General features: G+C 40.8%; 1 protein-coding gene across 3 annotated transcripts; it reads left to right on the top strand.

The window, feature by feature from the left end:
* Positions 1 to 172: 172 nt before the first annotated feature.
* On the top strand, positions 173 to 25,779 carry notum1a (notum, palmitoleoyl-protein carboxylesterase a). Of its 3 annotated transcripts, XM_015355944.2 has the most exons (13): positions 176 to 245; positions 1,157 to 1,217; positions 2,485 to 2,916; positions 12,898 to 12,950; positions 14,300 to 14,395; positions 15,473 to 15,533; positions 18,082 to 18,140; positions 18,704 to 18,806; positions 19,680 to 19,871; positions 20,526 to 20,626; positions 21,451 to 21,598; positions 22,021 to 22,068; positions 22,972 to 25,779. In XM_015355944.2, the coding sequence occupies exons 3-13, from the start codon at positions 2,555 to 2,557 to the stop codon at positions 23,276 to 23,278; spliced, it is 1,530 nt and encodes a 509-aa protein (XP_015211430.1). In that variant the 5' UTR covers positions 176 to 245; positions 1,157 to 1,217; positions 2,485 to 2,554; the 3' UTR covers positions 23,279 to 25,779. The 3 variants fall into 3 exon arrangements, with proteins under 3 accessions (XP_015211429.1, XP_015211430.1, XP_006635212.2); XM_015355943.2 differs by lacking the exon at positions 1,157 to 1,217 and having other exon boundaries at positions 173 to 245; XM_006635149.3 differs by lacking the exons at positions 176 to 245; positions 1,157 to 1,217 and having other exon boundaries at positions 2,050 to 2,916.
* Positions 25,780 to 27,076: the final 1,297 nt, after the last annotated feature.

Genomic DNA, 27,076 nt, shown 5'->3' with positions numbered 1-27,076 from the left:
TTTTTAAACTAAGAAATACAGTATGGCAAATGATCTTGCGGGAGGGTGGACGGGTGGGGGGGGGAGGGAAAGGGAGGGAAAGAAAGAGGATCGTGGTAGGTGCTTTGATCATCACGGGCCCCCGTGTAGATAAAAAGTTTCGGCGTCCCCTCTTGTAGCCCGCAAACACAACCTGCTCTTGCGCGAACTTCAGTAGACGAGTCAGCCAGGGAGACTGGAGTCGTTTTTCTCCGGAACTCAAGAAGGTAATGAACACGCTGGGGATCAGGGATACAGGATACAATAAGTGCCTGCTTATAAACAGATATCAAGTAATCGCGCTTCAAACGTGGGAGCTCATGAAGCGTGGAAGATCATAATCTAGGGCACTCCAGGAAGAAGAGATGAAGTTGTTATAATATAAAGAATGTTGTGAAGACGGTGTTGGACCTTGAAGCCTGTTCTCGCAATAACGAGATTAGTTTGAAGTTATGTGGAGTTTGAGCTAAGAAATCTAATGAAAATGTATACATGGAGTCGTTATCTTTTAAGTTAGGGGGGAAACAGCAACACTTCAGAGTCACCAGTGTATGCAATATAGTGTACCAGTAAACCCGATTTTGAGGAGAGCTGAAAAAATATGCACCTGCTCTTCTTTATGACCGCTTCAATATGTTAGTTTTTTGCGCTGTGGATTGAATGTACGCAGAAGCTTAACGCAAACGATTCCGGCCATCGCAACAATTAAAAAAAAACCCACAATCGCCATCTCTCCGAGAACAACCCACGTAAATGTATTTCAGAATGGTTTGTTTAATAATAATAATAATAATAATAATAATAATAAGCACGGGGTGCAGGCTCTTTTATCAATAAATCACACTTAAAGGCGCCCTATATAAACACTTTATTGAACCGGGCGTGCTGACAAACATCTAATCTTAAACGATGAACCTAAAATCGGATTGTGAATCAGCCAGTCAAAGGCCACTGGGAGTCCATGGGTGTAATCTACATCTCAGTGTGAAACCAAATAGACCTGTCGTGAATAGCTTCGCCTTTAAGATTCTATTTGCGTATCAATCCTATGGAAAGCGCCTTGCCTCTAAGTGCTGAAGACCTTAAAGTATGCATGCGTTTATTGTTTCCTTGTCTCTCGCTCTTGTTGTTAAAATAGTCGAAACACCTGTGTGCGATAGGATCTGATCAATTCCCGTTTTCCCGAAAGCAGTCTGAAGGTGAGTTATTCTGGGGATGACAGTAAAATCGCTGCTGTCTGAATCAACAAACACGGCCTTTCCCCCCTGTCCGTCTGGGAAAGCGGGGAAGCAACACAACATCAAACGTAGCTTCAGCCTTTTCTGAAACGACAGCTTTGTGTTTGTTTAACCTCAGAAGGAAAAACTGTTGACTCAGAAACGGAAGTCTAGGAGTAGTGCGTCAGGTAAAAACGATACTTTTTTCTTCTTAAGAATATTTTTTTAAGCTTCTGACGATTTTAATCAGTTCGCTTCATATCTTTTACCTCTAACCTCCTCAATACTTGAGACAAGAACGCACATAAAAACGGGAACGAGATTCCCTCTGCTGAGATTTTGAATAGGTTAAAAATGCATAAATGTATATTCGTATATTCTTTCGGGGTAGACATAAGAAATGCCAATACAGTAACATAATATTTTCTCATAGGATTTGGTAAAGAGGCAAAATATGTATATATATCTCAGTGATACCCTTCTGATGTCCCATAGGAGGTATGGGCTGGGCCTGTCAGTTTTTTTTTCTTACCCTTGAGGTAGGTTAGTTACAGAGAGCTAGTTCTCACTTTGTAAATTTTTGTGGATTGGGAAATAGCAGTGCCGAGCCAAGAAAAGCCAGCACATCCAGTAAAATATCTTGAGATCAAAAGGACTAGCGCGTGGGCATCTTTCTTAATAAATTAAAGAGAAAAAAAAACTCCAGCCTCTGTAAATCACGCCCAGTGTCCAGCCCTCTCGTCTGATTGGCTCCGAGGAGAAAGAAAGGGAAAAAAAGTTTGAATAAAAATCCACATCCCGTAGTGGGGAGTATTATTAATTTAAAACATAGGCTAGCTCCAAGGCATTGATATTAATATGAACTTTCCAATAGCTGCTTTGAAAAACACTGGGATTTATTAAGAACACTTACAAAAACGAATCTTGCTAAGCTATCATAGCCGTTATATAACATAAATATATTAACGTATAAACAGTCGTTTCTTTTTTTTAATATATGTCATTCAGGACTGGTGTATTTATTTCTGTGATTTTAAGATACAGATATCCGAACATGGTCTGATCTCGAAAATGTATTTGCTTAGCTGGTTTTAAAGAATACAGGACCGTGTAACGGAGAATGAATGCCATCGGCTCTCATAATACTGCATAACTATACAGAAAACACACGCACACTGCTAAAGAAAGGCTCATCTTTTTAATATTTAATTTATTTATTATTTATTTGTCGTTTTCACTCCGAACATAGTTATCTCAAAACGCCAGCTGGGAGAAACCTGTAATTAAACCCCAAAACCAGGAGAAGACGCCAAAAGGAAATGACCGCCTGTGAGAGCCTACAGAAGAGAACGATGACCATGAAGCTCTTCCACTCGTGCTTCTTGCTGGTGCTGCTGCAGTTCGGGGTTCTGGAGGGGAGGAAGGGTTTGCGAGGAGGTCGGGCGAACCCGCAGTTCCGACGGGCTCAGCCCTCACCCCCGTACCGGGACAGAGGCGAGGCGACCGAGAGCTTTACCTTGGATTTCACGGCGGTGGAAGAGAACATGGACAATTTCATGACCCAAGTCAAGAACCTCGCGCAGTCCCTGTACCCCTGCTCGGCTCAGAAGTTAGACGATGACATGAAGCTGCATTTCTTGGAGAACACGTCAGTCACATGCAACGATGGGACGCCAGCTGGGTGAGTGTGCCAGTCAACCAGTCACCAGTGCTTCACTGTAGCTGCCTATGTTAAAAGTTTGCATGTGAACTGTAGGAAAGGCACGGCGTGTAATCGTTGCAACACAGGCATGAGAGTAGGTATTTGTGTAGCAAAGCGTGGTAGTAATACAGTGATACACAAAATAAAACAAATACATGTCATGGTAATCGTAAAACAAGAGGAAAGTCACAAAAAAACACTGCAATTTTACCAACGTAAACTTTTACAACGATTTTATAAGTGACATAGACGTATGTCTCCTTTAAACACTTCATATTAGCCTAACCTGTACAAACTATCGCGGTTTATAGGTGCTCTTTCAGAAAAAGGTTTGTAGAAATTCATGAGCTATCAGAAAACGCTTCCCTTTACACTCCACCAGTCTCGATAACCTTATTTGCGTGTGAACGAAGAATGGATACGGTGGTAAGTAGGTTCAAGGAACGGACTGCTGGAGTAATAAATCCCTCCAAAATATAATTAATCCCATTACAAGTCAACATAATACCACTTTGCCACAACTGTACATCACTTTTGATACACCTACTCTCATATTAAACAGCAACTGTCAAAACAAACATCGCTGTGCCTTTTCATCTAAGCCAGAGCCCGGCTAAGGAATCCGTTCTGTGACCGCATCTGTGAGCGCCATTCGTATTTCCTTTTGTAGTAAAAAACACGAAGCCCTATTATTTCCTTTCTCGGAGACAAAATATCACACATACGCGTTTGCCACAGGTTTTAGCTAAGATAAGAGAGTATTTATGTACAGCGGGTTAAGTCAACATGTAGTCAGAAAAATAATATTTCCTTGCCTTTCCATATTGCTCTTCATCCCAAAGGCTCCCCAAAGCGTATTACATGCAGGAAGGCGCACCCACCCTCACCTGGGTGATGTACTCCACTACATCGCAGATCAGGTGGAGAACTGAGAAATTGCTTCAGCTTTTTAATTAATGGGAAACTTGCTGAAAATCCTTAAAATGTAGTGTAGCTAGGACACCAAGGTTAAAACCCTATGAACAGTGTTATGGGTCTTCAGTAACCACAAGCAGTCAGGACGTTGGTTTGTTTTCTCATCCAAAGCGCGGGATCTCCGACAACACAGAATGAATATGTAAAATAAAGAATAAAAAAAATGCTTTTAGGAACATTTAGGAGAATCATATTTCAAAATACAAATTAAATCGATTTTGGTCAGCCCATTGTAATACATCTAAATGAATAAATTTAAATCACCGTGAATACCTGTCTTAAGTGTTACTAGCAAGAATAATTAAGGCAGGGAAGTTTTATTACCTTTCAAGACTGATGGAGCACATGTACCATTCTCTGATCATGTAGTACTGATCAAGGTGTAGGAGCACACAATTTCACATGCAAGTATTTCTTTTTAAATCTGTATACTTATTACCAATATGCACTGTTTTCCTATAGCAATCATCTTGTTTGTCCTGAATTCTGTTCCCAGCCGTGAAGAGCCAGAATTCTCTAGAATTACATTTAACAATACAAGATTTCTGTTCAATTGATTCCTACCAAACATCCATGAAATATATTCTTTAAAAAGTGTATGAGTTTCTTATTAAAAAGAGGATAGTGCATTACAAATAACTAGTGCCTGAATTTGGGTGTCACGTTACTGTGTCTCTGTTATCACAGAACACGTATGACAATAGTCTTACACTTTAATTTACAATGTGAATTCAAAATCTTTTGGCTTGAGTGGGGTGCAAATAAAGCAGCCAGGCAATACATTTTGCACCCACATGGATCTTTTGAGCAATGCACAGGTACTGGTCGATGTTTGCTGCTGGAATGATCATAACAGGTAGCAGCACTGCTCATGCATGTGCAGGCTGTGCTGTGGCACAGGACCAAGTGTAAGGAAAGTGGACCAAGAGTGAGCGCTAGATAAACGCTCTAAACCCCTGTAAGAACTTAACTCACCAAGGTTTGTAATTTTACATGGACTGCATCCATGTAAGATCAGACCTGCTTCATTATAGAGCCTGAACAAAAGCCATTTAGGCTGTTATTATTCCTCGCTTAATTACACTGCTGCTGTGGTGCTCTCCCTTTGGCAGAGAGAGCACCCAGGCACTGGCAAAGTCAGTGTCAAGTACTTGGTCTGCAGGTGAACCTTTTCAGCCTGCAGGGACAGCTTAGGACTGTGCCTAGGAAATGAAGAAGTTTTACATTTGGCTGGAGTTGGTTGTATTAGGGGGACCCTTTTGTCATGTCGGCACTTGTAGAAGAATGTTACGCAAATGTTTGGAATTGATGTACCATACTTCATGGCATAGTCCTTTAATGAAGAGTGAAGATTTACTGATGTAACAGATGGCACTGCAATTCAATGGGAGTTGGAGCAAGATATAGCTTCAGAAAACTCAAGTCACCACGCCAAGTTCTTTCTAGTAACTGACAGTTAAGAACTAAGAGCGTGATTTGGTGCAGGAATATTGCCTTCAAATCAAGGGTTGCAAACCTTTTTGTTCTTATTCATTCTGTGGCATCAGAAATGTGGGTTAAGACCAGAATGTTATTTTAACATGAAGTGGCTTGAGTGCTCCGTTTTTGAGTTGGTAGAATTACTTAAAGATTGTATGCACATTAAGCACGTTTGGAGCAGAAAGCATTCTTGTGAAGGCAGTCCTCTCACTAACCAGGAGAGTTTTTGAAACTGCTGGTGAAGTTTGGTGAATTCTGTGAAGCTTCTCACTCCTGGGCTGTTCTTCTTAAAGGCTTGTTCCCTTGTTGTACACCTGTAGAGAGTAATGGCAATGAGTATTCAAAGTCTACAGTTTCATGCAACACAAGACATCACAGACAAAGACAAACCATCGAAAAAAGTGCAGATCACAACCCTTCTATTGAAAGCTGTTTGTTCAGGATGCTTTCACTATTATAAACGATAAAATCGATTGGTTAAGTAAAAGACATCAGACGTTATTTAGTCTTTCATAATATGATTTAAAACAAAGTAAAACTAATATACATGCAAAGAACATGCATAAAGTATTCAAAATATTTGAAAAATCTACAGCACTAAGCAGTTTTCAGAGAATGAAAAAAATAATTAATTTGCTTCTGACCCTTTCAGAGAATACCATCATTTGGCAAAAAAGCAAGATCCAGCCAGTGGAGGTGGTCAAAAGCTTAGATGAGAAGTGAGAGTCCTCTCAAGTTCAACCTGGAGCTCTGTGTTGGACCCCCAAATCTCTTGAGCATCGTCAAATTAATAACCGATTGTACCCCATAAATAGAATTTGATTAACTATTTTTCATGATAAAGCCCCCCCAAAACTAATGCACTCATTCTAAATGTTTTCACAGTGAGTTGAAAAATATAATTAGTTTTTATAGTCACACGAAATCTTAATTATATGATGGTCATTAATTTACTGTTCCTTCTCAGCTGTTTGTATGTTGTGTACAGCCTCAGACCCTCTTCTGCAGTGGCCAGCATCTCTTGCAAAGTACACTAGCCATGCCCCTGGTAAACTCTGTACTGAATTACTCACTTAGACAATGGCAGATCAAAGAGATTCCTTTGAAAGAGTTGCAGCAGTTTATGCGTTGTGAAATTACTCATGCAGTGAGTCTGGCAGCCACACAAAAAAATACAAACTTCCAGAACATCCCAATTAACTGTCTCCTCTTCTTCACAGCCCACTGGATTTCATTTAATGATTGTCAGCTTGGGATACATGTGCTGACAAAATTTTTCAGAAGTATGTTCTGCATAAATGCAGCTCTGTTTGTGGTTTTCCTCTAATGGGGGTGAAGGAGTTCTATAACCTGTAGTCGTGTTGTAGATGATACTGAGTGCTTTACTGTCTTACATGCCTACATACACTTCTTTCATGCCATCCACTTCAGAATAGGGTCAGTTTCAATTTAACAACCAGGTGTGAATTATTAACATTTTCATCGGGAGACCATTTTCTTTAGTAATGTCTGGGATTCCTTGGTAATTCCAAAAACCAAAGCGCTTCGGTTCTAGAGAAAACACAAATGCCTCCACTGTGCCATTGTTCTGGCATATCATATTTCCTTAATGTTACCCCTTTGTAAGTTAAGGTCTGTGTGTAAATATTTCCTCAGCACCGTGTCACAGTAATGTCATGAAAAATATTTCGGAGATGTGAAGCATGGTAGGACCTATCACAGAATATACTGATTAAAAAAAAAGATTTACAAAGTCTCAATGTGTTGCACATTCAATCTCATTTGCACACGTGCAATTTTGTGTCCTTTGATCTCACCCTTTGTTTGATTTTTGAGTGGATCGTTGGGTCATTCATACATGTGTCTTAATGTCTTCATCGCTCTGGAGACATGTTAGCATATCCCTTGGTCTGCTAGAAGCCACCATACCCGATTTTCTGATGTTTAAATTGTATATGAAAGTAAAAACTCTTGACCATACCCATTCTGGAGATTGTTACTGCATCTCCAAAGATAATATGAGTTAAGCTATTGTGCAGCTCTGCAGTTGACTTTCCACTTGCATACTGTGAGTACATTGCAAAAGCCTTTAGGAAGAAGAGGAGTGAGAGAGGTGAAATAATACATTGAATATGGCTGTGAAATAGTAAAACTGTAAAGTAGGAAATCTCTTATTTGTATTGTTCAACTGTAAGAGTTGTTCAATTAGCAGAAATGATAGCCCAAAAAAAGGCCCCAATTTAGGTAGACAAACAGGCAATTTTGTAGCCAGTAACATCTTCTATTTCAGGATGCAAAGAAAATGTGAAGTAAACTTGTTTTATCTTAGTGTTTTGAAGTAAAGGCAGTGCTGGTTGAACATTTTCTGTTTTATTCGTTTTTTTATTGCAGTCAAATTTGTGTAAAGCTAATGGAAATCTTTTTGGAAAGCTTTGCAGTAGCAGGTGGGATTTCTCCCTGATAGAAGCTGATATTTAGAATAGCAAAACGGAAAGCTGATAGGAGAGGTGCTCCATTCTCCTTTCATCCACATTCCTGAATTACCACATTTTGTGCTTGAATCAGTCAGCTGGGATTGTCTTGGTCTGCCCAACTGAATTATAAAAATCCCCAAGCTTGAGGTAGCTGTGATATTCCACAGCGTACCTACTGCAGAAAAGGACCGATTGCCTGATCATTTAATCCATACTCCACGGCGTTTTTTAAATACATTTACCTCACACAAGCAAACGTGACTTCGGTAGAGGAATAAGTTGTGTGATTGGACATAATTGCCCATTGTGAGTCCCTACACGTATTATACTAATTCAGTAATTAATAATAGTTTCAGGATCTTTGAAATCCAACCAAGTCCTTATTGAAAAGAACATTTTAGCCGTGAAATGAAAGCCAAATGTTTTAAGTTCTGATCAAAGCCTAGGTTCAAGCACATGTCTTTTCAAGCTTTAATATAAAACAAATTGCTCGGTGGGCTGACTGTGTGATCCTGTGTCAGCAATAAAGGACAAGCCCTTCAATTGAAACAGTCCATGAGGATAAACAATGTAATTTAATTGACACACAGAAATAGCTATAATCCATTTATATTTTAACAACTGCTAGAATACACAGATGGATATTTCTGAGTATCGGCACCATCAGTTTTTCTTCTTTATTTTGCAGATCTAAGCTGCAGTGCCTGGTTAGAATAAATATAAAGGAAGAGAACATGAAATAATTGTGAATAAAATATTCCAGTCCAATTCCAAGGTTTTGATGACTTCATAACACACTTGAGTAGACTCTTGTGGTTTAGGATGTCACCAGCAGACTGCGTTGGAATTATGAACCGTGTAATTCAAAGCAGCTCGACTATTACACAATATAAGTGTGTTCCACACATTATGAAAGCAGTCATTAAGAGCTGGGTAATTTCCTACCACTCTGCTTTTAAACTGAAACGGTATTTTGGCTTCTTCAGAGTAGACGGTCCGATTGGAATTTATTATTTCCTTCCTCAAAAACATTTTAAATAAAAAAATAAATACCCCCCCCACCCCCCCAAAAAAAGACTCATAAATGATGTTTCTTTCATGAGCTGGAATCTCCGAATATACAGGAGAGGAAACGGGGGCAGCTCTTGAACGTCAAGTGAGTCAGACATTTTCACAGCGCTGTTTAGCCTTTCCTAATTTCTGCCTTTGAAGTTGGGGATATTTTTGGCAGCCTCTGGAGATCCTGGTTAGACCTGTGGTCACAGTTCACTGGAGCCCTGTATTTACAGTAGACACATTGAGATGCAGGCAATAATTTACATTTTCACTTTTTTTATTTGAAAGCACGCGCGCGCGAGTGGAATGATGACACTAGTAGGAATGCGTGAGGAAGCCGGAGAGGAGGTACCATTTGTGGGGTATGGGGATTCGAAACCAGGAGATGTAAACTGTAAGAGTTCCAAAACAGCATATAGGCCTCTTATAGTGTTTGAGGCCGTCAGCTTTCCATGGCTGGCTGGCCACAGACTCTTAGGTGTGTTATACTATACTGGAGGTGAACTGTCACTGGTGACATTGTGCTAGTTGTCAGGCAGATATGCTCAAAGTTCAAAACATTCCTTTAAACAGGTATTGTAGAAGAAACTGTCAGTTTTTACTGATATAATTCCTTAAAATATTGAAAGGATCATGAAAAATGTATGATGTAGTACTGGCTTTGTCATTTAAAATATATTTATTTATATAAATTCCCTAGATACCTTACTTAACCTGTATAAGGTTCTTACTTCATATTTTGTGATAATTTGTTTTCCTATGGAAGTTATTGTTGTTGTGGCACAGGCATTTTTTCTTGGTTTTCTGTTTATAATGTTAGATGTTCAGTCATTAGATTTGGTTGCAGTGTGAAGCACAGATCCCTTAGTGTAATGGCTTTTCAAAGGAGAAAGTGAAAAGTTTTAAACTTTTTTTCTTGGGAGATGTTATCGATAAACCTGTAATCCTCACGTGGAAACCAGTGTTTTTAACCTTCATGCTTAAGCAAAATGCCATTTCTATATGGACTTCTTCTTTCTTGATTTTTTTATTCTACCAATGCTTATGCTTTCTGAAAGAATCTCCTTAGTAAGCTCACATTCAAAAAGAATAACAAAGTCTTTTATATAGGAATCAAAGGGACAAGCTAGAGAAGACTGGTTCATTTGAGATACCTGCAAAATGGCTGTTTCATCTTTCATCAAGGAATAAATTTCCCTTTAGTTTTAATGAATGCTTGCATACTGGAATCACACAATATTCCATGACCAAAAATGGAATAGTCATCTTCTGCAAACAAGAGGAACAGGAATATAAATATTTACAGCTTATAATGTACCTGTTCCACTGTGTAAAAATATCCCTTTAAAAGGGAGAGGAAAATACTTCTTTAGAATCCACTGCAATATGAACCAGAAACCATAGGGATTGCATTGAGAATTACCCTTTGTGTAAACAAAAGTGGGTATCTGGATTAAGAGCCCCAGTTCTTTTCGTCAGTATTGATGCCCTGGATTCTTTCAACAGGGAGATGTGATTCATGGATAAATGAACTACTGTCAGTTACTTACTATAGTCATCTAGACCATGTATGCTAGATCTAAAAGAAAACTCCTTTGCAATCAATGCACATGCTCTTTGTAGTTTTTTAGTTTTAATCAGTCTACAGGATGGTGTTTCAGAATTTATTTCAGCCACCTTTAGACAGAGTATTTAAGTAATTTCTCCACTTACGAGAAAATAAAATTATTTTGGTGGAACAGTCAATATTGTGGATGCCACTGTAAGCATGCAAACAAGAACTTGTTCAGTTTTCCATTGGAGACAACTGGCTGCTACAGTAATACAGCAATGTTCACTTTGGAAACAAGTGCCCTCTTGTGGCAGTTATGTAAATAAACCACAATGCTATTTCTATTACTCTACCATTCTGTGTGCAGTACTGTACTGTTATTGTAATGCTTTTACTAAGTCTTCCTTTTGAGAGTGGTAAATTTACTTCAATAGGTCAGTTAATTTTTTGCATGCCATCACAGAAGCAGTTTCAGAAATTAAGTATGATCAGCAGAAAACAACAGACTTGAATGTCCATCAAAAGCCTCAATCCAGCCAGCCTGAAACTATACTGTCAAAATGCCACTTCTCCAATTTTTAATTGAAGGCATGGGAAAGCTAAGTTTCACTTAGGCATTGTAAAGATATGTTTTTTCCCAAGACATATTATCTGTTTATTATAGCTTGTTTATAGTAGTTATGTTGCTGTTGACAGGAAATAGATTAAAATTAATTTGTTGATTGTTTTTTGAAGGGCAACTTCTAGCTCAAACACTCCTGCCATGCCAGGACAAAGCCACACACTCCTAGTACAAAGGAGTATTTGTGATACTGCATGCTGTATTTAAGTCACAGACCTTGATGCAATAGATTTTTAAATGACCATCATTTACACAACGTTTACAAGGCTTTTCAAAGTAAGTCCAGATCTGAATGATAGTACTATCAACCCAATGATGTCTTGAAAATAGAGAACGTGTCTTTACAATTTGCATCCTCTCGTTGTTCCTCAGGATGAATTTTTTTTAACTTTTCCTCCAGAATTTCCCCTGACATTTCAGGCGGGGAAGCATTTTTGTAAGGCATGCTACTGCAGACCCTTGTAATATACAGTAGATGCTTCAGTATTCAATATATAACTCCATTATGTTGATGTTTTCCCCACTTCACATCTATTTAAGGTTAAATGAGTGGTGGTGCCAGTGTGTTCCCAAGCTAGCGCGTTCCTCTATGAAAGAAACACGTCTCAGGATTGCATCAAACAGAACTCTTGACCCAGTTCCTGAATGCATTCCTGAGCACTGTGAAAGAACATTCCATTGGATTCTCGGGAATAATAAGGGCAGTAGCTACATAAGTGTGTAAAAGTCTCCATGGCTACGTGAGTCTGCATTTGATCTGTGTTTTTCATTCCAGCATCACGAAGGACAAGGGCTTCCCGATTTTATCCTCCCCAGGATAAAAGCCGTACGAAGCAATTGTATGTGAATGATGGTAAAATATAGCTGCAGTGATGATCCCCTCCAGCTAAATCTGTATCCTCCCCACGGAAATAGAGCGATCTTTATCGTTTGTCCCTGAGGCATTTAGTTTAGCCGCGGAGAGGTGTGCCAAAAAGCCCTTATTAAGGACTGTGCCCGTATGCATGCTATCTATTGGTGGATCATGAAGATTGCATGTTGGTTTGTAACACTGGTGTATTTGCTGTGGGGACCACACCTCTGCTATCTCCATTGCTTTGACAACATATTTTTAGTTTGGATTTCTCACACTTTCCTAATAGGGGCTGACAACTGCTTTAGTTTAGTGCCCATATCAGACCGCAGCCCTGCAAGCCGGCTTCAGTAGAGAATAGTGCATTGTGCCCTGCAAATAGTACGTGTTTGCCTTGCCCTTTTTAAAGGTCATTACTATAGGCCTTTTTTTTTTGAAACATTTTCTGGACTAAGTATCCTAAGACATATTTCGTTGCGAAAATCTAAGCTGGAATTCTTTCCCATGTCGTATTTCAGTGTGTGTCTTCGTTCGTATTGCACGGTAAACTGTTTTGCACATCATCGAGAAAGACCCAGGAAACATCCTTTCACGTTTTCCCTTTCACAGTGGAGGGGGATTCAGATGCTTGGCTGTAAAGAAGTCATTCAAGCTTCTGGTGGTCACAATGGTCACAGTGTATAGCACTGAATTTCATTCTTGCTTTGTCATATGTAAACATCGCTGTACAAATTTTGTAAAGTGAAAATGCACCTTCTTAATGTTTTTCTCTGTGTTTTTGGCTTACTTAACATAAACATGACTTAGGTGATTTAAGAACATGATGGATCAGACATTCTGTGGTTAACCACATTTGCAGGTGAATTTGTTTATTAGAAGTCAGACATTCCCCTGGATGTATGTAGTTCTCACACACGCAAACACGTTTTATTTGTTTTGATTCTCGTAGGTATTACATGAAGGAATCCAAAGGCAGTAAACGGTGGTTGATGTTTCTGGAAGGTAAGTGGATTGGAATTTATTGTGGTATGAAGGGGACTACCTCTTTTGGAGCTCAACACGTTACCTGTTTCAATTGCTTTATCTTCGTTTCTTCGAGAGCCAGCTTTCCATGTTGAGCCACGTATTGCTAAAACACAAAAAGTGATTTCTTTTTTCATGCATTTGAAATATTTTGCATTTAAATGAGCATAGAGTTGGAAAATTGTTGTCGTAGCATAGGCAAAAAGCTTCATATGAGCAAGTGAGTATTTTAATATTTGTTCTAATTATTTTATACATTCAGAGTCAAAAATATTTTTCTTATTACCATCATCAATGATATTTCTTTTTCTCGGAGCATAGTTCAAAATAACTGCCACATGGCAAAACGTGCCAGGCGATTTTATTTCTGAAGAGCAGCCCGACAAATTGTGCATATACCCATACTCGGCTTGTGGCTGCAAACCCAACTTCCGCACACGGGGAAGAATCGGGATGTGTGAGCAGACTCCTCCGACCCCCCACCCCCTCTGATCCAGCCCGTTCCAGTTCATGGGTGCTGATTGGAGGAGATGGATGTCCCTCACTGATAGCGCCGCGCGCCTGCAGTCAGGCAGCCTTGAACACTAGAGTTTAGCCTTTATGAGTTGGGCCACTTGGGAGACCCCAGAGTCACCTGTTATTATTATGTTTCTTATACACCCCATCAACTGTTATTTAACCTCAACTTTCTGGCTAACCTTTACTCTTGTATCCTCTTGAGATCAAGTGAGACTCATAGACATGTTCTGCTGACATTCTCACCTGCCGAACCTATGTCACTCAACCCACTTCAAGCGTCACAGTGCCTGACTGGAGAGCTAGGGATGACTGGAGAGTGCTGTGTCTCTCACTGCAGTCCTGAAGGCATTTGGCAAAACTGCAAGTTGCTAGTAGCTGGGAAGCCAGCAAAGCCTTTTATTCAAGGCAGCATATCAGCATGTTGTTCACCTCTACTTGGTGACTTCTATGAGTCACAGCCGGCTATCGATATGATCCAACTGATGATGTCTGGACCACAGAGTCTAACCTGTGCTCCAAGTGAGTGCCTATACTGTTTGACCCCAAAGAGAGCCCCGAATTACCCTCTTCTCAAATTCAGCATTCAACTGCAGGCGCAGTTGAATCGAACATCGTCTTACCCGCCTGATGCGGATTTAAACCCGGTTACCCTAACTTTTCTGTTCAGTAGATACAGAGTGTCCCTAGCAAATAAAACTGCCAGGAAGTTCTGGCTGTCGAATTTAAGGAAGTGCGGTGGGTGAGAATTGTAATTTAACGCAAAGTGACTGAGGTAGGATGCTGTTAAACCGGCTCATGTACTTTAACAGGTGGCTGGTACTGTTTTAATAAGGAAAACTGCGACAGCAGGTATGAGACCATGAGGAGGCTCATGAGTTCAGCCAAATGGCCAAGGACCAAGACAGGTGAGTCCAAAGCTTAAATTTCTATGTGCTTGTATTAGTATTCTCTCACTGCTTTTTATATTGAACTCACCAATTTCAAAAGAGCAGCTTAGGTCTTTCAAAATACTCTTGGTAGTTATTTTCATGTCGCAGAGTTCAGCAGTGGCAGGTCTGAGAGCACCCACAGCCTTGCCAATTTAAAAGCAAGAGTTTTATCAGCTTACTTTACTTTCCTCAGGTCACTTCAGCAGTCAGCCTAATGCAGCTATCTCTTTCTCAGATCAAGCAGATATGTATTGCAGACCTGTTTCTGAATACCGTAGTGCTAGCTGTTTGTACTGACTTATTTGGCTGAAGCTTTGATCTAAAGCATCATACATTTACACCCTTTTGTACAGATGGGTATTTTACTGGTGAAATTTAGAGTAAGATATAATTGCTCAGGGGTGCAACCACAGAAGCCCAGCTGGGATTTGAACCAACGACTTTCTAGTTAGTGGCTCAGAGCCTCTAACCACGGCTCCACTTTTGACATAACATTTTTCTCCTCCGGGTCGCAGTGCTCTTATTGGGATTTAGCTCAGCAAGGGCTTGAAGTGTTGCAAGACAACTTTGAAGTTTGTTTTCAGAGGAAGTAGGCCGGGGAGGGGGGATACTTTCGCACAAGAACAGCAGGGTAAATGAGCAGACAGTGATGGGAAAGGTTATCATCCTCAAAGGCCATCCCCTTTTTTATCATGCAAGACACATAATATAATTTTGGATTGCATTGTCCATTAAATTAATCCGCTTTACAGTTTCTGAACAACTGTGAAACGGAAATCCATAAAAATTGTTTCTAATTCACACACATTACGCTGAGGTTTCTTTTTTGGGACAACTGGAGTTCTAAAAAAATGAACAGGCCGACTACGCCCTGGCAGTATATAATACAGAGCTGTGTGACACCTGTTATTTTAAGACGGGGGAAAACACCTAGCTCTTAAAAGGGATAATGACTGTTATTTATGCTTTGATTAAAAAGATTGGGATCTTCCAGATGATGGATGATTCCCTTTGAAATGACTCGCTGCTGATGGCTCTGTGTTAACTTTAAAGGAACTGGAATTCTATCCCCTCAACCGGAAGAGAACCCCCACTGGTGGAACGCTAACATGGTGTAAGTTCCCATCAGTAACCGTAATGCTCCTTTGTCACTTTTTTGTGTTCTAACCACTACTGTAGCTTACTGGCACTGCAGCTGGAAGGGATGTTTTCGCCCGGCTGTCATTCCACTTGCTGCCCAGAGGCCCTAAAGGAAGGCAGCTGGTGATTACACTCAAGGATTCTGTCTTAAGAGCTCTCTGAACACTTTATTACCCCTGTATTATCGGTGTACTTCAACTGTCAGTCTCTAATAACGCAAGTGATAATGAACGAGGCAGCATTATGTCCTGTATAAATACGCGAGCAGCTTTCTTAGATGGAGTGGGTTGCAGGCTTGTGTCATATCAGCCTTCTGTCCCTAAGAGCTGCCTTCTATCCTGACCTAACACAATTTGTTAGATCAGCAGAGAAACATTTTTAATAAACCGTTTTTGAAAGGGAAAGTGAAGTGGTGCTTAAACACTAACTCGCTCTGCTCTATAATGTAACTTATGAATTGCCTGCATGTACAAAGACATTGGGATTTTGTGACATTCTCCCTAAATTCATTATTTACAGGGTAACCAGTGTAAAGCAAACCTTGCAGATCTGTAGTGTTAAGCTTTTATATGGCGTAGGGACATTTGCAAAGGAATAAAGATTATAGTAATCAATATTGTATAAAACAAGGAATTATCCTGGTCCTGGAGAGAATCAGTTCAGAAAATTTGTAGTTAACCATTAATATCTGAAGACCAGGATCCATTGATCCTGTGATTTATTAGATTAAGTAGTTTTAGAGATCATTTGGAAAAAAGCAGTATACACTACGGCTGGAGAGGATACGAGTTGCCTTAGTATAACAAATTATGTGCTTAATTGAACAATAACTTCAAAGGTTTCCTGACGTTTTTTTAAGAGAGGCTGATTACAGTGGCTTATCAGACTAACTGGACTGGGGTTCTCCAGGACCAGGGCTTGAAATCCCTGGTTTAGACAGTAATCAGGCTCATGTAAGGAAGCTAAATACCGTGGCTGCTGCAATGTAGACGGTTTCCAACACTGTGTAACATAAACATGCCTGTGTTGCAGTCAGGGACAGTTAACCTGTGTTCTTTTGGAGCTACTGAGTCAGCCAGTGCCGTGGGGTCATTCACAGTGTTTCAAACAGCCCAGGTGTAATGAACGGGCCTCGGGAGTTGTTCCCTGGATAGGGCCTTTTTTTCCACGTTTGATATTCAAACAAGACCGCTAGAGGCTTTGGTCTCGAAAAGCAAATCCCTGTTTTGGAAGCTTTTATTTCTTTTGGACTTGCATGAATTAGAGCAGGCGCCGGTGTGCAGTTCTCCAGTTACACTTTGATGATTTGTGTTGATTCTGCCACGGGATGCCTCTCAAAGCAGATTTGGCTCGCCCTGTTGAAGCTTATTAATCGCCGGCAAGGCAAGATGAATGACTTCAGACCTAGCCTTCAGAATTTTGTTTATGCATGTGAATTAAAGGGTGGCTGCACAGCTTTCCTGTACCATGCAGTCTCTCAGAAGAAAGAAATACAGAGCAAAATACTCAGAAGTAAAACTTTTCTTGTTCTTGTAATGAGTGCCATGCCACACCATGTTCCACCATGCTTTCACGCTGCTTGTTTCATGCTTTACAATATCTCTCTCTGCCATCAGTTCACCAAGGTTTTACTTCACTTTACTTTTTATAAAGGAGTCGTTAGGTTTAAATTGTAGATCCACCGTGCTTTAAAACTGGCAGATCCGGTCGAAGGTTTATGTCTGCCTGTGTCTTCCATGTGCTCATGCGGTTTTTGATCTTTAAGGTACCAGGCAAAGCCTTTCGAATCGTGAAATCCACACTGTTTGGAATTTTCTGTGTGCAGACTCTCCCCCATCCACACTCACTCCCATGTATTTTTAATTCATCTTCACAGAAGGAGATATTTAGCTTGTAGTTCCTTCTCGGTGTTTTATAAACACGTGGTTCTTAAGAAAGCATGGGGTTTCTTGTGGATGTGTGGTTTCTTCAGTTGTGATGGTGATTTGACTGATTGAAAACATCAAAGGAGAGATATGCAGGGCAGGATGAAAGCTGGGTCAATAAATGGGCTTTAAGAGCATAAATCCTTCTAACAGCAGTGGTTACTTAGAAGAACAGAAGAAAATGTTTAGATTAGAGGAGGCCTTTATGTCCATTTTGCTCATGCGGTTTGCTAGCATCTTAGAAATCCAAAGACATTATGAAGACAGTTCCTGAAGGTTCTCCTTCACCATCTACAGGATAACTTGACTGTCTGTTTCACACACCCACCATTAGTGAGAATCTGCACCTCCTACTTTTAAGCTTTTCCTTTAAGTGGAGTCAATTTCCAGGTGATGTCTCTGTGTTGATGTTAAAGCAAAGTTCTTGACCAAGAACAATGTATTTGCATATTTATATTTCAGATATATTTAATTTAATCTATATTATGTTAGCCTTACCATATAATATCAATATGTAGTGTTTGTTACTCTTGTATGGTAAGAGTTCGAAATATCTGAGAACACATAACGCTCACTGTACATTCTTTTAAATTTTAGGTTTATTCCATACTGCTCCAGTGATGTTTGGAGTGGAGCTTCTACCAAGACAAACAAAAGTAAGTTTCACTTCACTTTCTTTAGCCTAAAGTGATGCGTGATGATGAGATCGTAAACTTACTAATTATTCCCCCTGTTATTACTAGTAAGAAATTAAAGTCAGAACAAAAATGCATTATAGTCTCCTCCTCTTTCAAATGTACAGTATATCACAAAAACCTCCATGAGTGATGTATACATGGTGACCCACTGGGTAGGGGTTCTGGTCCAGGGTTCGACTCGGGCTCTGTCTTTATACTCGGTCCAGCATGTTCTCCCTTTGTATGATGGGAGTTCCCTCGGCTCTGATACCTCCAACGGATGGCTCGCTCAGCCCCTGCAAACTGTTTCATTGTGGCACAGCACAGGCTCTAGGCTCTGCAAGGTTTTGACGGATTTGCACCGTTAAGTATTTCCGAACCATTCATATTCTAGCAGGATCACCTAGATCACTGTGGTGATACTAGAGCATTTATCAGATCTGACAGGACCACCTTCACTGTGAAGCACTGAAAACTGCTTTTGGCCCGTTGTTGGGTATGGACTGGGCTTGCTCACAGAGCTTCTGTGTGTTCTCCGACAGGTGACTATGCCTTTATGGGAGCTCTGATCATCAGGGAAGTAGTGAAGGAGCTGCTCACTAAAGGGCTTGACAATGCCAAAGTCCTCCTACTAGCAGGTAGCAGGTGAGTAGAGACCCTTCTCCGTCTTTGCTACATTATGTTTTACAGGCACAAGGTACAGCGTCTTATAAAGGCACAATGGGCCACGTCTGAGTCCAATGCTTCACACAAGTTTTTGTGTTTTTTTAACCAATGGCAGTGCTGTGTGTGGCTTTGTACCAGTGGCTTTGATGTGTGTGTGTTTTCATAAGTATCACATTTCTATATGTGGTTTTTAACCACTAAAAATGCTTTGAATGTTTTTGATCACAGCAACACTGCATGTTTGTAACCAGTAAGAATGCAGTATGTGTTTTCTAACCATTGACACAGCTGTGTGTGTTTTTAACCAGTGACTGGTGGGTTTCTTAACATGTGGGCCTAGTCTCCTTTTTCTGACTGGAAGTGTTTGCAGATTTATTTCAATATTCTGTGCAATTTTCCTTCATTCACTCCAGCAGTGTTGCCGTGTGATTTTGATGGGCTGTAGGTGTGCTTATTAGACCTCTTACATTTTTGTTGTGCTCGTGGCTTAGCTCTGTCTGTGTTTGACTAACCCCTGGTTTGTTTGACTTTGAACTGTGTTTTCTCTGTGTGAGTTTTTGGACCATTCCCCCTGAGCTTGTGAGAAATGGTTTACCTCATAGTTTTTTTGCTGTATGTGCATTTCAGAAATCCATTGGCTTTGTGGGATTTTAACTGGGAATCTTGCCCATTTATACAAGAAGCTTTGATGCAGTTTGTGCTCATCTAATGTCTCTGTTGTGTGATGATAAATTGCACTCCTGCTGTTTCTGTGTGCTTAACCCTTTGGTCTTACTCATCTTGAAGCCATATATGGTATAACCTGTTGTGTAGCCAATGTCTGCATTGACCTGTCTCTCACCTATGGTTCAGTGCCGGTGGAACAGGGGTGCTCCTGAACGTGGATCGTGTAGCAGAACAGCTAGAGGAACTGGGACATCATGGGATCCAGGTGCGAGGGCTGTCTGATTCTGGCTGGTTTCTGGACAACAAGCAGTACCGCTGTACAGACTGTATCGACACCATCAGCTGCGCACCCACTGAAGCCATCAAGAGAGGCATCAAGTAAGCCATCGCTCAGCTGGTCGAACTCAGAGCATCTGTGCTCAGTCATGCTGGTAGACTTTGGAATGAATTTGACTCTGGGTCAGATCGTCTTGATCTTGTTATTTGATTGCTCTTGGCAAAAACAACAACAACAGCAGCAACAACATTCTCTTCATGGGGAGAGTTAGGATGAGGAAGAAAAGCTTCTCTGACCCACTCTTCAAAGCCAGTCCTGATTTTCCTTGCCTCAGTCTCCAAAGCGCTTGACAGGAGAGTTAAAACTGATTGGAAGAGAGGTGATGATGTTGCTGCAAGCTTGCAGATGTCTAGGAATGTCTAGGAAGTTGCAGGAGCTAAGAGAGATTTCTCTATTTTTTGTTTTGGGTCCGTACTGCATCTTTTTACAACAAGTGCATGTATATGAAACAGGGATAATTCAAGAAGTAGCTTGGAAGAACATGGTTTGATGAGGTCCTAGGTCTCAGTATGACATGGTAGCAATCAAAAGAGTAATGTTGGCCAAAGTGGCATTCTCCCATTTAGAATCTCCCATTTACAAGTTGTTGTGAATGAAAACAGAACATTTGATTCACCTGGCTGCCATAAGTTGATCTGGGAGGAGATCTTCATGGATTCATCCTAATATCCCCACTGTTTTTCTCCGTCTTCCAGGTACTGGAATGGAATAGTTCCAGAACGCTGTAGGCAACAGTTCCGAGATGGAGAGGAGTGGAACTGCTTCTTCGGATATAAAGTCTACCCAACCTTAAAAAGTAAGAACAGTGTTCTTTTGGAGGCCCGTCAAAAGAGGTGAAGTCTTGCCAACTGAATGGCTCTGGTCCTCGGTGTTCTCTAGGTGGATGTACAGGCTTTGGGTCATGTTGGTGATGTTCGTTGGAAATGCGGGAGTGAGTTATTTGGTTACCTTAGGTGATGTTTTCTGAAGAAAAGCTGCTGTGACTCTATCGATAACCAGAACTCTGTGGGCAGAAATAAAATAAAAGACTCGTTCACCTAACAAGGGTGGAAAGGAAAAATGGAAGAGTCAAGCCAGAGGACAAACAATTGGAAACTACAGGAAAGTGCATTTACAAATGACAACAGGAGGCAGTGTTTTATGCAAAGTTTGTTGGAACTACTATCCTGATATTTCAAGAAACGTTTGATGAGATTCTCAGAGTAATTAGCTAGTAGCAACTTAATAAGCTAGATGAGGGTGCTGAATATCCTCCTATCATTTTTTAATATTTCTTACATTCTCATGTCCTCACATGTTAAGGATTTATTTGGAGATTCTATTCAAATACAAGGCTATTTTGTAATTACACTGGGAATTTCTCCATGATTGCATAATTACAAACACCTGAAAACTAATGCGCAGAAAACAAAAGTATAAGAACTCTTTCTTTGATCTTTTTGAACTCATCCAGGATGGGACTAACAGTCTCATGCAGTGCTAATGCTCACTCCCTGAGAACCTCCATTAAAAACCTAGATTTAGCTGTGTTCACTTTTCAGCTTAGCATGCTTGGTGTGGATGACCACCTACTATTATCTTCAGGTGTTGATGAAGTTACGTTTGTATTCTCCCCTGCAGGTCCTGTGTTTGTGGTTCAGTGGCTGTTTGACGAAGCTCAGCTTACAGTGGACAACATTCACCTGACTGGCCAGCCCGTGCAGGAGGGACAATGGCGATACATTCAGAATCTGGGCAACGAGCTGAGGAACACCCTCAAGGATGTCCCGTAAGCATCGTCCCTTATGTATGAATTTAGCTTGTCAAAGTAAGTCACTTGAGCTCCCCCTGTGTTCCCTGTTGGAAATGCACAGCTCAACCATCTCAGCGTGCAAGTTGATATTCCAGACTCAAACCCAGTGAGGCTCTTGCGGTGTTTTGCGATGACACCCACTTTTTCAACCCTGGTCCCAGTGAGAGGATGTTGCAGGACAGAATTTAGCCCTGCTATTCCCCTGCACTGTTTCCACACTTCCTTTCTTACTGATGGTTGGACACATTGTAGGGATGAGCGCCTTTAAATTCAGACACGGAGTTGCATCTTAATCAGGTCTTTTCACCGGAGAGTTTTGTTCACCTCAGGTCTGTTTCAATTGTTTAAATGTTTTTGTTGTCTTCCTTTAGTAACTTGCCTTTCATTTTCATTTCCAGCGCAATGTTTGCTCCTGCCTGTCTATCACATGAAATTATTACAAGAAGGTGAGTGAACAAATGACTTATTTCCAGAACTACAGAGCAGAGACTCACTTTATTATTTAAAAATCATTATTTTAACAAAGTGGTTCACTCAATTTCACCCACAGTTTGTAAAAACTAAACCCAGGTCTTTCACTGACTTTTACTAATCTAGGCCCACTGTATCCAACACTGGAGACTCTTACCTGCAGGAGCCCTTGAAAGCCATTGTCAAATGTTTCAGGCTTTCTAAAGTCCTTGTCATAGAAAAAAAGATTTCCAGATCCTTAGAAAATGTCATTCTCATTGCTTAGTTAAGCAAACTCGTCTTTGGTGTTAAAGCTTTGGGGAATCTGGCCATCCACAATGTGTGCTACGAGAGCAAAAACAAGCTTACAATTGAGAGGAGCCCATTCAGCCCATTTGGTCAGTCAGTAGCTAATTTATCCAAGGATCTCATGCAGTTGTTCCCTGAAAGAAGCCAGGGTATCAGCTTCAGCAACAGGACTACGTAGCCTCTTCTGTAGTCGCACACCACTTTGTGTAAAGTGGTGTCTCTCATTGTAGGTTTTAAATGGGCGTCCCCAACAGCTAACTCCAATGCCTCAGGCTCAGTACACCTCTGCGCTAGGCACTCTTTGCTTGGTCTACTTGTTCCCCAACATATTCATTGTGTCTGTTGTTATGATTTACGATGGTTGGAATGTGCGGTCTACGTCGTGTGGTGTTGTCTGTCGTACTGTGTGCGTCCCAAGAGATTGGCGCGAATAAGAACTCCCGTGGAAACTCGGCTGTAAGCTCCTCTACTTCTACACCCCTACGTCTGCTTCCACGTAGCTTCGGCTTGTGCCTTCCGGTTTCCGCTCGTGCTCGTGTGTGTGCGAGTCTGTGAATCTCACGCGGACGTTTCCCCTTCGCCTCTTGCAGTTACTGGATGGACATCCAGGTGAAGGGCACCTCCCTGCCCCGGGCGCTGCACTGCTGGGACCGCAGTCTCCACGAGAACAGCAAGAACAACAAGAGCCCGCCCAAGGGCTGTGCCATCCACCTGATTGACAACTGCCCCTGGCCGCACTGCAACCCCACCTGCCCCACCATCCGCGACCAGTTCACCGGCCAGGAGATGAACGTCTTTCAGTTCCTGATGCACATGGGCTTCGATGTGCAGAAGATGGCGCAGCAGCAAGGCATGGAACCCGGCAAGCTCTTGGGCATGCTCAGTAGCGGCAGCTAAGCTCACAGCCCACTTTATATACACCAGTGACTTGTTTCCCGCAAAATTGGGGTCAGGAAACCCCCCCCCCCTCATGTTCTGCCCCTCTGCACCCTAGTCCCACAAATCACCCTTTCCCAGCTATGCAGGAAGCAGTTCACCTTGCCTGCTGCAGCACCTGCAGCTGTCCTTCAAGCAGAAATTCAAGGCAAAGAAACGCCAAGAGCAACTTCTGGAATGCAACACGACAAAAATGCATCCTCCTCTGCTTATTTTTGTCATTAAATTATCTTTTGGTTGTAAAAGAAAATATTACGAACGTAATCCCGTTTTAAGGATACTCCATTTTTTTTTGTCTTCGTTGTTCTTGTTCGTCATTTCTAGTAAAAGAAAGAGATCCCTAGCCATTGCTGAGAGACTAGGATGTTCAATTTTAAAATTACAGACACAAAAAAAAACAGAATCAGGGTCCACAGCAAGAAGCGGACCAAGTTTTTTTTTTTTTTTTTTTTATTCTTCGGACTTCGTTTTTCCTTTCATGATCCGACTCACGCAGACAAGCTTGGTTGGTAAAGCACTGGAGCATCCATCCTTTTTTAATCCAGGGAAGATGGGACTAGAGGGCCTGTGACTCCATCAATTGGGAATTAGACAAACTGGAACTTTGAGGAGAGGTCGATTCTGCTCAGAACCACTCCGGACCTGACGACCTTCATGAAACACACACACAAACTTGCAACCAAACCTGTAGACATCTATGTCGCTGTGGACATAACGGCAGAAATGACACACCTTCCCGACTTTAATGCAGAACGTTTCTTATTGTACCAGCAAATTTTTCCACTTTAGTCCTCTGTGCTGTTAGCCTAATGAAAAGAAGTAAATGTTTACGTCTTTACGTTATGGCTGAATGGAACGTGTTCCGAGTGCCTTACCAAATGTAAGAAGAGTTCACACCATTTTGCTCTTTCTTGTTGTTAGTCACGGTGTCTACCTCCAATGCAGTGATTTCCTGGGCTCTGTTGGGTGAGAATGTTAAAATCTGTGAGTTGGTGCTGCTGTTTGAAAACATTTGAATGAATTTAGGACCCGAGCAACATGTGATGAGGAATGGATGGAGACAGAAGTTGTTTGGGCAACCGGTTTGATCCACAGGACCAGTTTCAAAGTGCTTGGCTAGAAAAAAACACAGCAGCTAAATATGCATTGATATCCACTCAGCCAAAACCAAAGCAAAACGTTTAATTGTAGTCCATCTATCCACCCATATTCTAACTGCCTTAACTAATTCAGGGTCGTAGGGGAGCCAGAGCCTATTCTGGCAAGCAGTGGGCACAAGGCAGGATCCACCCTGGATGGGACTCCAGACCATCTCAGGGCAGACACACAGATATGCACTCACACCAGCGCCAGTTTTCCCAGAAGGCAATTAACTTACCAGTATGTCTTCAGACTGTGGGAGGACACTGCAGCACCCGAGGGAAACAAAAATAGAACACATAGACAGTAGCCTGGGAGTTGAACCCAGGGTCCCAGCGCTGCAAGGCAGCAATGGCTTTCATTGTAATATTTTAATTAAATAGTATTTCTTAGTATAATTGAGATATCTCACATACACGCCTATCAGCTAGTATTAAAGCTATCTATTAAACTGATTGATTAAGCTTTATTAATCAGATGCATTATTCTGAATGTCAAAGTAAGATGACGCTGTGGTAGTAGAGCACTTTGGGTTTTACTCACCCATGGTGTTGTTCCAATTCTCCTAATTCCTCCCATGTTTCTGTACAGTAGAGTCTGAAGCTGCTGAACTCAAGTTTTTTAACTGTACCAAACTAACCAGCATTCAGAAAACCTAGTCATTCACATCCAAACTAGGGCGATTCTGCTTTTAAACAACTCTGAACCAAACCAAACTTTTCTTTCAATGACACGCTTCAGATGAAAGTTTTGTAAATCTGGAGCAAAAATGCTGTTTCCACATTTGTTAAAAGCTCCAAAGCACTAACAGAGCAACACAAAGCTATGGGATTCATTTTGTGCTTAGTCTTCAAGATGATAAATATTTTTTTTGCTGTAGGATCAGTCATTATAAAATGGGTATTCACAGCAGCTCAGTCAAAGTGGCCTTGGGAATTTTTCTGTATTTCTACTGCACAAAGAAAACCCAAATAACCTGCCTTTAAAGAACATTTCGATTCCTGCCTCTTTTTATTGCCATCTACTTTTTAATTTTATAGAGAAATTGGAAGATTGATTTCAATTGTATTCCAGTTAGATTTCTCTTTCACCAGGTGTGTACGTTAGGTTTTGAAGTGCTTTAGAGCCCACTGTATAAACAAACAGCCTAGACTCAGACTGGAGCGCGTCATTCGCACGGTGCACGTTTCCTCAGTACACGAACAAATGAAGACACGCTGGACTTTTTTTTTATAACAAAAACTATATGAAATAAAAAACTGCTCTACACAAATGTTGGTTGACATTACGTTTTATAAATAAAAAAAAATACTTCATATCAACCAGGAAAAATGGTTATTATTGTATTATGTCCTGTAACATATTTTTTTAACAGAACTCAAGCTACTTTGGTAATGATACATATTTATTTTATTATGTAAATCATATTTATAAGTGCTATTCAGACAGAGAAGTGATTCTTTGTAAATTGTAAATATTCTTTTTTTTTGGTTTTGTTTTTTCTGTTTTAACCGCATGTCTTTGTAACAGATCTAAAGAAAGGAAACATTATTATGGCAAACAGACTCGCTGTGTTCTTTCTGAACCTTTCTGGTCGGGTTTGGGATGTCAAGCTTGCAAATGCAGTTGAAACTTGGGACTTGGAGAAAGAAAAAAACAGGTTAAATATGTTTATGTTCATGCTCTCAAAATCTCTGACTGGTCACAGTCCCAGCACACAGGAATACAGAACGGATGGCAAAACCTGAAACTGTACACAGTGCTTTAGCCTTGATTGTTGTTCATAGAGAGCTCATGAAATCAAACGTGCACACATGCAATCGGTGCACATACAATTGGAACCATCGATATGAATAGAAGCTTGGGACACAACAGATGGCAATAAGATTGCTGACATTAACCAGTGCATGCTTGTGGTATGGCATCTCCACAAACCCAGCTGACATAGCACTCTCTGGAGTGCCCGCGTATTACCCATGAGATCGAGTGGCCTTTGGTAGCTGTTCTGTGTATAGTATATAAGCTGTGAAGAGTGTCCAGATTTCCTCCTCAATATTGCCTGAAATTCTACATGAACAAAATACACGGCAGGCCATTGTGTGCACAAGTGTGCCCCTTCTTCAGGTGTGTGCCATGGATTTGCAAAGTCACATACAAGGACGTGGCTGAGGATCTAGTTAATAATTAATGCTGGCATCAAAGCTGTTTTATAATTATGCTTAATCCAGGAATGACATATCTTTATACAAAAATATGAAGCAGCAAGTATCCCAACAAAAGTTTGGCCTTTTACCGGTAACAGTTATACTTGTAATTCCACGAAATAACACACGATGGCGCTACTTCTCCACGAATATCTGACTTCGATCCGCTTAAAAATAGTTCTACAGTAACTTGAGAATTCCAGGCCTAAGTGTTAGTTTTCGTTGCTCAGTTGTTGTTGCCATATAGCATAGAGCAATAGTTAGTGTTGTGTACGTCCAAATAACTACTGCTTCCAGAAAACAAATCACTTTGTTTTGAGCTTAGAAGGACCAGATGCCTTTTTGCTTAAAGAACACACTCTGTGCTGAAGAAATTAAAGGGACACCAATTTAAAAAAAGATTAAGTGCTTGAAA

Source organism: Lepisosteus oculatus, chromosome 9 (assembly GCF_040954835.1).
Source record: "Lepisosteus oculatus isolate fLepOcu1 chromosome 9, fLepOcu1.hap2, whole genome shotgun sequence".
Lineage (NCBI taxonomy): Eukaryota > Metazoa > Chordata > Actinopteri > Semionotiformes > Lepisosteidae > Lepisosteus > Lepisosteus oculatus.
Note: the sequence above shows the minus strand (reverse complement) of the source record. Positions and strands in the feature narration are given on the sequence as shown.